At 40.0% G+C, this 17,540-nt stretch overlaps 1 protein-coding gene across 1 annotated transcript; it reads right to left on the bottom strand.

Moving 5' to 3' along the window:
• Positions 1-4,041: 4,041 nt before the first annotated feature.
• On the bottom strand, positions 4,042-9,619 carry LOC143220044 (E3 SUMO-protein ligase ZBED1-like). Its single transcript, XM_076445795.1, has 4 exons — positions 6,453-9,619; positions 6,059-6,367; positions 5,294-5,966; positions 4,042-5,209 (listed from the first exon to the last, which is right to left on the bottom strand). Exons 2-4 carry the CDS (start codon positions 6,287-6,289, stop codon positions 4,941-4,943), a joined length of 1,173 nt encoding a protein of 390 aa, XP_076301910.1. The 5' UTR covers positions 6,290-6,367; positions 6,453-9,619; the 3' UTR covers positions 4,042-4,940.
• Positions 9,620-17,540: the final 7,921 nt, after the last annotated feature.

A 17,540-nucleotide genomic window follows, 5' to 3' on the forward strand; every position in this document is an offset into this window, starting at 1 on the left:
TTTTCCGGTTGGGATAAACGTCGCGCCCTCTGAAAAATGGGTTCGTCATCCTTAACGATAATGGACATTTTAACGTTGCATTCACGTGTTTTAATCGGTTTGTAAGTTTCTCTCATTTTATCTACGGCTGCTCTATGTGTCGGATTCGTTATATGTGACGTGTCTACCTGGTTGATCTCAGGGTCATAATTGATTTGAAAGATGTGCGGAGTGTTCGTCCGATTGGGGTCGGTAGTTCGCGCGGAGCTACGAATGGAAATTTCTCCATTTTCTGCGACTAGCTTAACGTTGTCTAAAAAGTCGGTGCCTATGATTAATTTGTGTCGCGTTATATTCTCAGGAATCACGTGAACGCGGATATCGTATTTCTCGTCATCGAGCTGGATTTTCGCACGGAATTCGCCTAGGGTTTTATATTTCTTAAGTCCTATACCATTGAAAACTATTTCTCTCGCCTCAAGGCGAGGGGCACCTATTTCCGTATAAGTGTCTGCGCGCATTAATGAGATGTCGCTACCCGTGTCGATCAACGCGTTAACTTCGCAATTGTTTATTCTCGATTTTTTATAGTACTTGCCATTCGCCGAGCTCACTGAACTCTGCAAAAATTCCGCCACGCTACAGGAACTTCTGCTAGGCTGGGTCTTCGTCGGGCAGGCCGCTGATACGTGCCCGTATCCACGGCACTCGAAACATTTGATGCCCTTGTCCTTTGTAGGGCAGTCGAGGAGAGCGTGATATTTGGATCCGCAGCTGGGGCATCGTTTGATCCTCTCGTCGCTCGTGTTCGTTCGCGTCGTCGCTGGCGCCCGATTTTCGGGTGCTTGTGGTCGTCTGTCGCTGGGTCCTTGGGCAGGTCTCGCGGGCGGTTCCATGCGCACCTTGTGGAATGCAATGAGCAAGGCCCTGCCATTCTGGAAGCGCTGTATGTACGCCTGGTTGCGTACGGCGGTGTCGGGTATCCCGGCGATGATCTCGTCTACCATTTCGTCCTCTGGTATCGGTACCCGATTCGCTAAGAGTACTTTTTCGTGGTAGTATTCTGCGAAACTTTCATCCCTCTTCCACACGCGGCGCTCGAATTGTCTTCGGCGGTCCACCTTGTCCGATTCGTGACCAAACCTGGCACGTAGTTCGGTAAACAATTCCTCGCTGGACATCAGGAGGAATTCCGGCCTCGAGTGCAGCCACTGGAGCGCTTTTCCTCGGAGTCTAAAGCCGATGAGGATTCTGCACTCATTCTCCGACAGCTCGTACGTCGCCTTGAGAAGATTCACCTGCTTTTCCCATCTGTCAAAGACCGCCCCGCTTCCATCGAGGACTCCTCCACTCCCGTCAAAAATGCTCAGGAGCTCTGCGATCTCGGCGATCTTCACTCTCGGTCGTTGTGCGTTCGTCCTCGGCGCTGCATCGACCACTGGTCTAGCTGATTGCCATTGTCGCATCAGCGCAATTTCGCGACGGGCTAGTTCTAACTCGCGTTGTGCCAGCTCGTTTTCGCGCCTTAGAATGTCCATTTCGCGGCTTAACTCCTGTTCGCGTGCGGTCGGTGTTTCTTCGTCTGGGACCGTGTACCATTTTTCCTGTACGTTTGCCCCGATCAGCGGTTGGTTGCTTCCCTGTTGCGAGGATTCACCTCCTTTCGACGCAGGCTCCTCATCCTCGCTATCGTCTGGCCCTACGTCTGATGGCAAAGGAATTCTTTCTCCTACTGCTTCCGCCAGTCGCATGAAGAGGACTGCTCTTGTACCCTCCGTTGATAGGCCTAGTTTCGACAGCTCTTTTTTTAGATGTCCCACTTTCCATCAAGCACTCATTGTTGTGTCTATGATCGCACTTTTTCGCACTCACGGCCGCACACACTGTGGTCTACTTGAATAGATGTTTTATGAAAGATGGCTTTCAATGGACGAGCCCCCAAATTTGTAGGAACAGAGTGTGGGACGTAGGAAACCTCCGATTTACAGCACAAATGAACATATATTTATTCTCAGATGCACAACTATTACGCGTTATCGCTGTCGCCGTGATTCGCTGTCGCTTGCTTTTTAATCGCTTTCGCCACACTCCAAAAAGGACGCTCTCGCTTTGTCCTCGCTCCTTATGTATACCTCGTTACATTCGCTCTCTCTTTCTCTCGTTGTTTCGTTCTCTCACTTTCTCCCAAGTACTCTTTTTCCCACGCGTCTCTCGCTCGCATTCGCACCGTTGGGTTATTCCGTTGTGTTGTCAACAAACTCGGCCTTCCTAGTTTGTTGCTCTCGTTTTTCTGGGGTCTGCGATCTTGACCATATGATCGGTCTTCTCCAGTCATTGCTCCTTACAAATATAAACTGTATGTCCTAATCCTGGCCAATGATGATGTACGATCTGATCCAGTCTAAAGATGATGTAGGATCTGATCCAGGCTAAAGATGATGTAGGATCTGTTCTAGGCTAAAGATGATGTAGGATCTGATCCAGGCTAAAGATGATGTAGGATCTTGTCCATGCTAAAGATGATGTAGGATCTTGTCCATGCTAAAGATGATGTAGGATCTTGTCCATGCTAAAGATGATGTAGGATCTTGTCCATGCTAAAGATGATGTAGGAGCTGATCCAGGCTAAGTACTAGAGTAGGGGGCAGCACTATATGGGCACGGCCAAAACCCGGGCGTGAGCACTCTCATATACTCTCTGTTATCACGAAACCATATCGATTATTATTAAATGTTACATTCTCCGCCATATTTCAGACGATGTTTTGGCACTATTTTGGCACTATTTAGAACTTTTAGCGATGTGGTATATCAGATCACTGTAACGTTCCCGTTATCCCCGCGCCCACTCGCGCCCACTTACCGGTCCCGCGGAATAACACAGGGGCTGGCAGTCTTTAATAGCATAGACTTAAGATATGTACAGACTGTGCATTAGGGCTGTTCGAGTATTCGCAAAATGCGAGCCGAGCTAAGCTCGACTCGATTGGTCGAGTCGAGTCGAGTACTCGCACGATGCGAGCGGCTCGCACGATGCGAGTAGCTCGCATCGATGCAAGCTACCAGCATCGAAGCGAGCTACTCGCGCCGCGTCATCGGCTCGCATCGGTGCGAGTTACTTGCATCGATGCGAGTACTCGACCGGCTCGATCAATCCAGTCGAGCTTAGCTCAGCTCGCACCGACCCACAGTGCGCCGGAATGCCTGTTTCTTGGACAAAATTCTATAACTTTTGTTCTGTTCATGATAGAGACATGAAACAAAGTGGGTTTTTTATTTATATTGAGAGCAATCACAATATGATATTATTATAAATATAGTATTTATTTAAACATTAAAAAACGATATTTACAAACAAAATTTTGTTTTATTGGTGGTTTTCAGTAGATATATGAATTCGCAGTTCAGTTCTTCCGAAACTGAAACGTCGTTTTAAATTAAATTTTTTTCATAAATAGCAAATGATCGGAATTGTGGAAGAAATACTAAAAGTTGCATTATACAACTTCTTTATGTGGACCTATATTGAAAATTTAACAAATACGCTTTGTAGATCTGTGTTAATTGAACAACAAACGTCTACTATTTGATCTTCCTAAAATTCGCGAAAAAATGTATATATAAACACTGTATATTATTGATATATATTTGTACATATATTCGTGCCAGTATGTGCAAGTCTATAACCTACCATCGCCCTGTCATTCAGTACTGTGTGAGTATAGATTATAGATAAGGGACTTCAGGTTTAGGTTCAAAACTCGTGATACTTGCTCTTTAGATAATATTGTAATCTTTGTAAATGTTTGAGTGATTTTCATCTCGAAGTCTTTTCTGAATTTGCAAAAGTTGAAGTGGGTATTTAAATTCTGTGCTGAATTTACACAATAATCAGTATTATTTATGCTTGTAGAAGGTTGTATGAAAACGCAAAAGGATATATTTAAATAATACCTTGCACAATTTTATGATTTGTGGAAGTATACTGATAGTGCAAACGATGATACTTATACATATATATATATATGTGTATATATATATATATATATATATATATATATATATATATATATATATAAATATGAAGGTAATTAATGAAAAGTGACACATATTATACATGTATTAAATCATAAATAAATTTTCCTTTATTTCTCTCTCTCTCTCTCTCACTCTTATGTTGTGTTTAAGATAATTCGTCATACCAGGGAGCTGGTCATACTAACCGTTGTTATAATAGTAAGATAGAATAAATAGATGAATAATAGTGATGATGATGCTAATGATAACGATAACAAAAATAACAATATTAACAATAATAGCAATATTAACAATAACAACAATATTAACAATAATAGCAATATTAACAATAACAACAATAATAACAGTAACAATAACAATAATAATAATAACGATATATACGAATAATAATAATAACAAAATCAAAACAAAGCAATTACATTACGATCGACAAAACGGAATATTTAATAATAATACACCAACATTCTCACAAATACGAAAAGCAGTCATACTTATTACAACTTAATTCTTTGCAAGTACAATAATTTTTTTTTTTTTTTAACGCGGGAAGGTGGAAAAACCTTGAAAAGGCACGAGGCAGGGTCCGCACTGCCAAGTAGTGTGGGATTTTCAGCCACTAAAAAACCACCACCCGTTCTCCCGCTGGTTTTCCGCGACACTTCCGGTTGGAGCCGTTTGGTTCTCACTTCAATATTGTCGCTACGCCGAAGTCGGCGCGCCTCCTCGTCTCTGTTCTACTGGCGAATAACAACATTAATAATAATAACAACAACAATAATAGTAAGAATACTCTGATAACAATAACAATATAATTGATAAAAGTGATACATGCCTTTGCAGTACAATCTATGATTTCTGGTTGGCAGATACAAAACATAGTTGCTCCACTTTCTCCGATAATAGAGACGTCCTTCTCTCTGTAACTATATATTGCCCGCTAGTGAAAATAGTCGCTCGCTATATGCCTGTGATGCGGGAATGCCAAATAAATTTCTAGCAACTACTGCTAACTCGGGAAAGCGTGTGGAATTTTGTCTCCACCACTCTAATATACAGGATTCCTGTGCAATCAGTTTTTCCGTCAAGTATGTCTCTATTTGGTGTTGCAAAATATTAATCGGTTGGCCTTCGTTCCGAGCAACATTTTTGAAGAAACTAAAAAGGCTTTGTGATGATTCTATTGATGATGCTTCTGCAAAAAAATATTATAAAATACGTACATACTATTATATATTAAATACAATCTCGCTCAATTTTGTGATTCTTTTACACTCACCAACGTTTTCATCTGCAACGCCTGCATTATTTGTTATAGAAGATTTGCTATATTTGTTTGCAAATTTCTCTAAAATATCCTTTGCCTGTTCTTTCCTCTCAATTGGCAACAAGCGATTCTTTATTCGTGGATCCAAAATCATGCTCACTAGTAAGCTGTCCGTACTAGTTGCAAAATAAAATCTGCTGCCTAATTCAATTATAAAATTATTTTTTAATACTGAGATCTCGCTTGGATTGTCGTTCTCAAGCATGTTCATCAGAGTATCCCGAATGCCGTAGACTGTGGGAATGTATCGCGGGAGAGTAGGCGTATTTTCCACAGTCATGATTTCCGTGGCTTCCTTAAATAATTTCAGACACGTTGAATATTCTTCTATTTCGGCCCACTCGCGGCTTGTGATTGCGTCGGGCATCCGCGGTTCGCACAGTACGGTATGCAACGCTCGACGCACGTTCATTAATCTGTTCAACATATCGTACTGCGAGTTCCACCTCGTTTCACAGTCGATGATTAATTTCAACGGTGTCCTTCCCGGATACTGCGCCAACTGTTCACGTTTCAGTTTTTGATTGGCCGCCGACGACCGATGAAAATATCTAACTATCCTTCTACATTTTGTTAATAAAGTCACTAATTCTGAGCACGGCTTAATAGCATCCTTGATAACCAACTGAAAAAAAGTATTAAATTTAGCCGTTAAAACATATTGTTCATTGAGATAATGTCTACTTCGTTAAATAATTGTTATTAACATGTTTTTACTTGTAATGTATGAGCGAAACGTGGAATTCGCTCCCATGTACGATTCAATCGTATAGCTTTCACTATATTTGCAGCGTTATCAGTTACAAAAAATATATTGAATTCTTCATTATGCAGGTTCCATTCTCTTAGTGTATTCTTTAAAAATGAATGAATGTGTTCACCGGTGTGGGATTCCGTGACGTTGCTGATTTTCAGTGTCAAGTTTTGTATAACGAAATTGCTGTTCATATAGTGAACCGTTACGGACAGGTAATTTTCATTAGACCTTGACGTCCATCCATCCGTCGTGAAAGCAAAAGATTCCGTCTAAAAATTGAGAAGATTAATTAAAGATTACAAAAAACATATACACACTTCACTATTATAATTCAATAAAAATATTCTGACTTACAGTTTCGATATCTTTTTCTAGTATCGTCGCAATCCTTTTCTTCTCGTTCTCATATATGGTAGTGTTCGATGCCTTCGGAAACAACACCGCGAGATTTCAGCGACCAGCTCAGCGAAAATGAGTACCGCCGTGTACGCTGTTTCGGTATAGCACGTACACAGAATATTCGAGAACAAACAACCGTTCAGGACACTTTTTCTGATCGTCCCCACCACGAGCATCGACTCTCGATGTTCCGCTCGACGTCGTTCGCCCTCTTGCCTTCCGGACGTGCTACAGAAAGCAACCTCTTGTATCAGTGCGAACAAACAGTGATCTTGTCGGCTTTCCATTCGTTTGCGTAACGTTGTTAACATAAATCGTGCCCGCGATTCATATAGTCGTTCCGCGAGTGTCTTGGACTCATATCAGGCCTCGCGAGAAACCAATAAACCAAACGTGGTGAAACAATCATAGTGAGCTTTTCTTCACCACACGTGGCATCCATCTCGCAGTCTCCTCGTCCGAATGCAACCAGTCTCCATCCGAAACAGGTAGGTATAATGGTATCCGAGAAAGTGATACGACTAGGTAAATTGTACCGCGGCTCTAACAGTTTAATTAAATTTTTGAATCCGCTATCATTGACAATGCAGAACGGCTGACAATCACGTATGATCATCAAGGCAATGGCTGTAGTAATTGCTTTCGCCCTTGTAGAATTGCTATACAGCATGACTAGGTTTTCATCCACATTTGTGACATCGCGTCTGGTGGGGACTTCTTGCTGCTGTACCGCGACATATACTTCACGATGCTGGCATTCTACATGCCGTTTTAGCGATGTTGTGCTAGCCCGCTTGCATTTAAATGCCTTTTGACAAAGCTTGCACACACTTTCGTCCTGATTTATTTTGGTGAACCATTTCCAAACTGTACTTTTCCTTTGAACGCTGTTCACCGCCACATTTGCACTAGACGCAACTGCACCTATGTCTGCGTTGTCCACTTCCATCGTACTGTTTCCACTCGCGCTATCCATTTTGTAGAATTTCAAAAAAGACACAATTAATGATGCACTGCTCGTGATTCGGAATGACTGCACTCTGTGATCGTCAGCGAAAGACTGGCTCTTCGTTCGTTATTTCGACCATTCCTTCTTAAAAGTATGATACAATGTTGCACCGGCGTCGCCGAGTCGGCGATCATCGTCGAACTTCGATCGAGACGATCGCCAAGATAACATTGTATCGTACTCGAAGAGTTTAGTCATCACGAGCCGTACATCGTTAATTGACTTTTTTTTTAATTATACAAAATGGATAGCGCGAGTAGAAACAGTGCCATAGAAGTGGACAACACAGAGATAGTTGCAGTTGCGTCTAGTGCAAATGCTGTGGCGGTGGACAGTGTTCGAAAGAGAAGAATGCATAGTTTGGAAATGAGTTACCAAAATAAATAGGGACGAAAGAGTGTGCATCGTGATGTATATTTCGCGGACTGGGAGGAAGAAGTTCACACCAGACGTAATGTCACAAATATATGTAGAGGAAAACTAGGCATGCTGGAAAGCAATTCTGCAAGGGCGAAAAAAACTACTACATCCATTGCTGAGATGATAATAGCTGATTGTCAATCGTTCTGTATGGTCAATGATAGTGGATTCAAAAATTTAATTCGAATGTTAAAGCCGCGGTACAATTTACCCAGTCGTACCACTCTCTCGGATATCGTTGCGTCGATAATAGAAAAAGATATCCAAACTGTAAGTCAGAATATTTTTATTGAATTATAATAGTGAAGTGTGTATATGTTTTTTGTAATCTTCAATTAATCTTCTCAATTTTTTTGACGGAAACTTTTGCTTTCACGACGGATGGATGGACTTCAAGATCAAATGAAAATTACCTATCCGTCACGGTACACTATATGAACAGCAACTTCGCTATACAAAACTTCACACTAAAAATAAGCAACGTCACCGAATCATACAGCGGTGAACATATTAATTCATTTTTGAAGAATACAATTAGACAATGGAACCTGCTTAACGAAGAATTTAATATATTTTTTGTAACGGACAATGCTGCAATTATAGTAAAAGCTGTACGATTGAGTCGTATATGGGAGTGAATTCCATGGTTCGCTCATAATAATTTACAAGTAAAAATATGTTAATAACAATTATTTAACGAAGTGGACATTATCTCAATGAACAATATGTTTTAACGGCTAAATTTTATACTTTTTTTCAGTTGGTTATCAAAGATGCTATTAAGCCGTGCACGGAATTAGTGGCTTTATTGACAAAATGTCGAAGAATAGTTCGATATTTTCATCGGTCTTCCGCGGCCAATGAAAAACTCCAATGTGAATAGTTGGCGCAATATGCGGGAAGGACACCGTTAAAATTAATAATTGACGAACAGGTTAATCAACGTGCGTCGAGCGTTGCACACTGTACGGTGCGAACCGCGGATGCCCGACCCGATCACAATCCGCGAGTGGGCCGAAATAGAAGAATATGGAAAAAAAATTGCTTCTTGCCAACGGAGAGGAAAGAAGAGGCAAAGGACATTTTACAGAAATTTTCGAACATATATAGCAAATCTTCTGTACCAAATGATGCAAGCGTTGCAGATGAAAACGTTGGATAGTCTAAAAGAATCACAAAATTGAACGAGATTGTATTTAATATATAATAGTATGTACATATTTTATAATATTTTTTTGCAGAAGCATTATTATCAGCATCATCACAAAGCCTTTTTAGTTTCTTCAAAAATGTTGCTCGGAACGAAGGCCAACCAATTAATATTTTGCAACACCAAATAGACACATACTTAACGGAAAAATTGATTGCACCGGAATCGATAGTTGCTAGAAATTTATTTGGTATTCCCGCAACACAAGCATATAGCGAGCGACTATTTTCACTAGCGGGCAATATAGTTACAGAGAGAAGGACGTCTCTATTATCGGAGAAAGTGGAGCAACTATGTTTTGTATCTGCCAACCAGAAATCATAGATTGTACTGCAAAGGCATGTATCACTTTTATCAATTATATTGTCATTGTTATCAGAGTATTCTTACTATTACTGTTGTTGTTATAGTTATTGTTGTTGATATTATTATTAATGTTGTTGTTATTCGCCAGTAGAACAGAGACGAGTAGGCGCCGACTTCAGCGTAGCGATAATATTGAAGTGAGAACCAAACGGCTCCAACCGGAAGTATCGCGGAAAACCAGCGGAAGAACGGGTGGTGGTTTTTTAGTGGCTGAAAATCCCACACTACCTCGTGCCTTTTCAAGGTTTTTCCACCTCCCCGCGTAAAAAAAAGAAAAAAATATCATATTTGCACAGAATTAAGTTGTAATAAGTATGACTGCTTTTCGTATTTGTGAGAATGTTGATGTATTATTATAAAAGAATGTTGATATTACATTAATTCCACATACGATTAAATAAATAAAAATTAATGTCCTAATAATAATTAATAACACTGTCCAACACCAAATTTGTTCCACAATTACGCTTATTCCGAATCTGTCCTTAATTTTTTTCCTAGACGCACAGTTTTTGAGGAACATGACTTTGACAAAACATTTTTCAACTTCGAACAAATATTCTGATATTATTATAAAAGATATTGAATTGTACTTTACAGCAAAAGATTCTGTAGACTTTCCCGAATACATTGATATCCAATATTAATACATTATGATTGTTTAAACATGTTTAGACAAGCATTAAAGACGGAGAGACACCACTTTTGCACCAATTTTTGAGGATATTTTTCAATTTATCTCAAAAAATAGGGGTCCAGCGGAAAATCGAACGATACCACGCGATAGAGAAGACTTTTATCTCGAGAAACCGCCCTATGAAGTTTGCAATGTCGACGTTTTTTTTCGAACCAGAAAGCAAGAAAATTTCGTCAAAATCGGTCGACGTTGCAATGAGCTACAAACGTTTAAAAAAGGTAAAAATGGCAGATTTCACGATTTTCAGCCTACATCTAAGAATTCTTACATCTTTCAATGCCTGTCGTTTTTTCTTGCATCAACCGATTTTGACGAAATTTTCAGAACATGTTCAATTGACACAGATCTACAAAACGTATTTTTTAAATTTTCAATACAGGCCCAAATAAAGAAGTTGTATAATGCAACTTTTAGTATTTGTTCTACAATTCCGATCAGTAACTATTTATGAAAAAAATTTGTTCTCAATCAGAATTTAATACGAAGTTTCAGTTTCGGAAGAACTGAACTGCGAATTCATATATCTACTGAAAACCACCAATAAAACAAAATTTTGTTTATAAATATCGTTTTTTAATGTTTAAATAAATACTATATTTATAATAATATCATATTGTGATTGCTCTCAATATAAATAAAAAAACCCACTTTGTTTCATGTCTCTATCATAAACAGAACAAAAGTTATTGAATTTTGTCCAAGAAACAGGCATTCCGGCGCACTGTGGATCGGTGCGAGCCGAGGTAAGCTCGACTGGATTGATCGAGCCGGTCGAGTACTCGCATCGATGCAAGTAACTCGCACCGATGCGAGCCGATGACGTCGGCGCGAGTAGCTCGCTTCGATGCGGGTAGCTTGCATCGATGCGAGCTACTCGCATCGTGCGAGCCGCTCGCTTCGTGCGAGTACTCGACTCGACTCGACCAGTCGGGTTCGAGCTTAGCTCGGCTCGCCTGCAGCCCTACTGGCAGTCTTTAAGGGTGTAGATCCGGCTCGAGCGAGAGTGTGGTGGCACACTCACACACCGCTAGACACTGTATACGTACACGAGATTGCATGGGTCCGGCTCTAGACGGTATCCGTCTCGCTAATGCACATTTGGAGCCCCTACGTAGTTACAATCGCTAGATAAAAGATCAATCTAGGGAGCGAGCTAATAAAAGTGGCCTACTTTTGCGCTTTCGAGGCGTAATTTGCATTATTCGGCAGCATGTAGCGGAGCCGCGAGAAGCATTGGGCGGCGCGATAGTGCTGCCACTGTCAAGAGACACACATTTTCTTAAATATCGAGAGAACTGGGATCCTTATAGAAACGGTGATAATCTCGTGCCCTGTCGGGGACACATACAATGTCGATGCAACGTTTATTATGTTAAAACAAACGTATTTAAACCGACCGTTCGTCTAGAGCCGAAGCACCGACGTCGGTGGCCGAAGCATACACTCAGAAGGGACGGTTCTCTGAAACTACAACTCCGGCATTTTTCCGCTACGAGCGCTGAAGTCTGGTTCTTGTCATTCGGTCACCAAGCAATTCAATCACTGTATCGATAAACCGGGGGTTGAGAAGTGTTACCGGTAAGTCAGACTTCATACGCAAACGTGAAGTCACTATACGGCTGACGATGATGCTGCGTTGGTGTGCTCGAGTGAGAGTGTGTAGCACAGCTCACCGCTCGGGAAGCGTGTACGTGTGCCTAGGCGGATTGCAAGGGTTCAGTTCCAGACGTTATTCGTCTCGCTAATGCACATTTGAGACCCCTACGTAGTCACAATCGCTAGATAAAAGATCAATCTAGGGCGCGAGCTAATAAAAGTGGCCTACTTTTGCGTTTTCGAGGCGTAATTTACATTATTCGGCAGCATGATGTCTGCTCGGGAGGCTCTGTAAGCAGGCGTGAAAGCCGGACCGCGCGGCGCACTCACACACTCACCGCTCGGGCGACAGCCACCATAGAATTTTTATTTTAATTATTAATAAAAAGAAATAAATTATATAGACTGGGTACATTTTAATTAACCACACTTCCCTTTCCCTGCTCTTCCCCTGCGCGCGTCAGAAATATATATTTAAATATTATATATTATCATTATATTATCTTTTAATCTTTGAAAAGAAAAGTAGTCTTTAAAAATCATCTTTGAATTTTGATTTCAAAACGCTACGAACTTCCGTTCCAACCTACGAATTTTTTGATAAAATAATTGTTTCAATTTTTATAACATATAGAAAATAAGAATAATAATTTATAATGCGGCAGAAGATACGGCGGAGGATGCAACAGAGGACGAGAAACTGTTTGAAACAGTGGTCGGCAACCCCGGCACCGTTCAACACATTTTCGAGGCCTGCGCCTCCCGCGCGTCTCGCTCTCCGTGACGGCCATAGTGCTCTATGCTTCTCTAGTGCAGAATGCAGCGGAGGACGGGAAATGGTTTGAAGCATCCCGAAACCTTGCATGAATCCGCCTAGGCACACGTACACGATGCCCGAGCGATGAGTGTGTGAGTGCGCCGCGCGGTCCGGCTTTCACGCCTGCTTACAGAGCCTCCCGAGCAGACATCATGCTGCCGAATAATGTAAATTACGCCTCGAAAGCGCAAAAGTAGGCCACTTTTATTAGGTCGCGCCCTAGATTGATCTTTTATCTAGCGATTGTGACTACGTAGGGGTCTCAAATGTGCATTAGCGAGACGAATAACGTCTGGAACTGAACCCTTACAATCCGCCTAGGCACACGTACACGCTTCCCGAGCGGTGAGCTGTGCTACACACTCTCACTCGAGCACACCAACGCAGCATCATCGTCAGCCGTATAGTGACTTCACGTTTGCGTATGAAGCCTGACTTACCGGCAACATTTATTGATACAGTTACTGCTGTCTCCGCCGAGATGGTCTCTCGTTGGCGCTGCTGTGCCTCTCGACCACGGAGCACCGTGCTCTCGACAGTCTCGACGATTCAACGGTAGAACATGTACCCAGCTCCCCTACTGGACGGAGCTCAAACTAATTTCGAGGTCAAAAACGGATCTACACCCTTAATAGTATCTCGTCGGTGCCAATACAGTGTCTTCTGCACCGACGAAATGCCGTCGGTGGCCTCCTGTTTCTCACTCCAGTCAGAATATATCCTAGAGGGCGTAAGAGAACACCGAAAAATTCGAGTCCCGCCAACTCCCGTAAGGCTGGCAGTCTTTAACAGTATCTCGTCGGTGGCACAGACACCGTCTGTGATACGAGATACTGTTAAAGACTGCCAGCCTTACGGGAGTTGGCGGGACTCGAATTTTTCGGTGTTCTCTTACGCCCTCTAGGATATATTCTGACTGGAGTGAGAAACAGGAGGCCACCGACGGCATTTCGTCGGTGCAGAAGACACTGTATTGGCACCGACGAGATACTATTAAAGATTGCCAGCACCGACGAGATACTGTTAAAGACTGCCAGCCTTACGGGAGATGGCGGGACTCGAATTTTTCGGTGATCTCTTACGCCCTCTAGGATATATTCTGACTGGAGTGAGAAACAGGAGGCCAACGACGGCATTTCGTCGGTGCAGAAGACACTGTATTGGTATCGTGTTAGCAACGCGCCCGCGCGCTACACTCGCCAGCGTACCTTTAATATATCCGTGTGCGCTGCTTGTGCGAGCCACAATCTATTTTTAGAACTTGCCATGTTGCCATGCTTTACGGCTTACGGAAACGAAACTGAAATTCGACTGTCGAGCCGTCGAGCGTATGAATCGCAATCTGGAGCTAGCCTTCGGGTCCCCGTGCAGCGAGGATTTTTTTTTTATTTTTATTTTTCATTACTTTTTTAATTACATTTTTAACCTTCCAAAAAATTAAAAATGTTAAAACTATGTTCAAAATATGTATTCATTTTAAATAGAAACGTTTTGTTACTGTCATAATTGCATTAATAAAAATTGGTATATGATCGAGAACAGGTTGATGGTATTTATTTGGACTGATTGGAGAATACGAAAATGCAGGAAGTATTTTTTAGTTTATGAAACAATTTGTAGATTTATTAGTTGTCAAACAAATAATAAAATAAATTGTATAATATATATAAATTGATTTTATACTAGCATACACAAGTTTATTTGATCTTCTGTCTTCCTATAATAAAAAAACACAGTCATAACTATAATTATAATAGAATTTCATAAAATATTGAGGTTATTGCAAACTCATCTTTTTTCGCGATGATGCTCTAATTTTATTGCTTCTCTCGAATGTCCATTTCCTTCCGAGAAAGTGCGTTTCTAAGTGTAAATAAAAAATGTTGATATAAAATGTATCATAATTAAACTACAATTATTCTAATAACGTAGAATGTAGTACATATTAAGTTTTAATTACCAGGATTTTCTTCTTCGACGTTAAGCACCCTTTACTGCTTCTCGTAATTTACGTATATGGACATTCGGGTGGACCTTATTTTTCGACCATGAAATTTTTTTGTCCCGTAAACCAGAATTGTAACAAATGTTGAGAAAATGATCTGGAAAAATTTTGGGGCCGATTGGATCATGGGAAAATGAGGCGCAGCAAATTTGAAAATTTTGAATTTTTTAAATCTTTACATAAATAGACGTTATGATATATCGTTGAATTTGTCTTTTTTCTCTTTAAGAATCCATATATAGCATAAACAGTTGTTGATAGAAGAACATCCGTGACCTTGAAAACTGGAAATAATGACTTTGAAAAAATTTTTTTCTCTGATACTATATCCACCTCCTTATATACTACAACTTTTGTTTGAAGAGATTTTTCATACATACATAACTGACAGAGATATTAAGGGGCGTAATTTGCATTATTCGGAAGCATACAACTGCGCATATGTATAGCTATTTTCATAGCTACATGCTGCCGAATAATGCAAATTACGCCTCGTAAACGAAAAAATAGGACTTTTGAGGCAGATAGCGCCCTAGATCGATGTTTTATCTAGCGTCTTTGACTAGTGAAAAACCCCGTGTTTGTATTATCGAGAAATGAGTAAATGAATATCTTGCAATCCTGGAAGTCTCTCTACTCCCTTATAAATAAATTCATTAATACGCTCCAATCTACAAAAGAAAAACAGTTATAATATCGGAAAAAGAAGTTATTATGAATAATAAGTAGCCTGACTGAAACATAGACTGAAGGTGGTCAATGATACCGCTGAACGGGGCGTTAAACTAATGGAGGATCATATTAAAATTTTATATAGAAACAAAGTGGAGAAATAATATATACTATACAAACTGTGATGGAATATCGACAGCAGTATCCTGACGCCACAAAACAGATTTGTCAAAGGATTTTTAAATATTTTTTAATATAGAGAGAGAAACACCTGATCAATCCCTACATGCGATTAATTGCATTTTTAAGAGGCATTGAAGACAGCTTATTAACTGAGAGTTATTAAAGTTTTCATTTTCCTCAGAGTCAGTAAGTTCTTTATTTTTCTCGGAGTCATTATGTTTTCCATTTTTCTTGGAGTTATTCAATTTTTCATTTTCCTCAGTGTCGTCAAGTTTTTTCATATAGTCCAGTCGGCAGGTCGAAAAAAGGCGTCTACCTGGAAAGTATTCCGAACTTAATGAAATTTTGACACGTCATTTAGGGGTACTCTGGGGTGTCGAATCTCAGTTTTCGACCTCGAGGACCCTGTGCTAACTTGGGGAGGGGGAAAAAACCACTACTTTTATTACCTTGTTTTGGTTTTTCGCCTATCGGGCTCGAGTCGGGTACGCGATACATCAGACACATCGGGAAGCTTATGACTAGACTGCGGATTTTATGCATGTATGACAAAAATGTACACGTTCAATTTAAAGCAGTGGACATGTTAAAAATATTTAAGGACATCAACGTATTAGTTTCAGCTTAATAGGATAATTAAAAGAAGAATACAATTTATATTTGGCTCATGTGCCGTGCAATCAATGCAAACATTTTTTATTTTGCATAAAGATCCGCAGTGTACTCATGACTCACCTTTGTCGGGCGGCTTCTAAAACAATAGAACAAGATCGCGCGAACGAGTTATCGCGATACCCGAGAATCAACTGTGCGTTCTTATGAAATAGATAATAATAATAATGGTACGTATTTCTTTCATAACTTGTCCATAATGTGATTTTTATATAAGTACATTAGGTATATTCGGCAGACATGTGCATGATCGTTATTTGTATTAAAATTTGAAATAATGCACGTTTCACGTGAAAAAATTATAAGAAAATATTTACAACGTGGTATGTAATAAGTTATGATAACTTTTCAGTGGGTGATGTTTTTATTAACTGTTAAGTAACCTACTTAACTATCATTAATCTTACACAAATTCTTAAAAGATAATATATAGTATACAATATAAAATAAAATAGAAATTAACTTAAAATAAAATCATATAAAATAAAAAACTAGAGGGTTATTGTTGCTCGCTCGCTTCGCTCGCTCGCGAGTAGGGTTGTTTTTGCTCGCTCGCTTTGCTCGCTCGCGGATAGGACTGCTCTTGCGAAAGGGTTAGTGGTACGCATGGCTAGTAGTACCTATAGCTATTAATGTTTTTTTTTTATTTGGTGTGTGACTCTCCACACAAAGCCACACAAAGAACTTCCCGATTCGTTAGTTGCAGTATATTATTATCATTATTAAGTGTACGTTTTAAGAAGATTATACGTTTTCAGGGAAATTCAATAGTTTTCTACTTATCAAGATGTTTGCTATATGGCGTCGCCTTAAACGAACATCGTAGACTCGTTGCTCGCTTGGTTCCTTGTTATAGCGTACTGATGTTGCAAAATAAATTGTCTTAATTATTATAGTTTTTCGCAAACGATACGACTCCTCATTATCCGGGTTAGCAGTATTGACCTTGGTTTTCTTCGATACTGTTAATTTAAATTGTCCCAAAATATATAAACCGCTCAATTTTGAAACTCTGCTCAGTGCTACATACAACATGTGTAAAGTTCGTTTTTCTGATGTTTTAAAATTCAAACATACTTTTCTCGTATGTTTGTCCCTGACTTTTATGAATCGTAATCGCTTCAGCAGGAACCACTGGAAATTGACTACGTGTGATTTGATATTTTTCCTCACTCGACATATTTACTTGATTCGATATTTTTATTATTGGTGGCAAATTTTGATGAATATTTGCATTTTTCATATAATCACGATAACGAGTTCTTACTTTCACTCCTACTCTGGCCAATTGAAAATCTAACCACAATATAGACGGAATTTTAGTATTTTCTTGAAAAGTAATAAATTTTAATATTCCGCATGTGTGCTCCATTAACCAATCCGTTTTCAACATCAA

This window comes from Lasioglossum baleicum, unplaced genomic scaffold, assembly GCF_051020765.1.
Source record: "Lasioglossum baleicum unplaced genomic scaffold, iyLasBale1 scaffold0142, whole genome shotgun sequence".
NCBI lineage: Eukaryota > Metazoa > Arthropoda > Insecta > Hymenoptera > Halictidae > Lasioglossum > Lasioglossum baleicum.

Bases quoted from the DNA above. Each gene is read 5' to 3' on its own strand.
- LOC143220044 (XM_076445795.1), bottom strand. From the start codon at position 6,289: ATGAACAGCAATTTCGTTATACAAAACTTGACACTGAAAATCAGCAAC. The intron at 5,967-6,058 runs GTAAAAACATGT...ACTTTTTTTCAG, and splicing joins GTTTCGCTCATACATTACAA to TTGGTTATCAAGGATGCTAT. The intron at 5,210-5,293 runs GTGAGTGTAAAA...ATTTTTTTGCAG, and splicing joins CGTTGCAGATGAAAACGTTG to AAGCATCATCAATAGAATCA.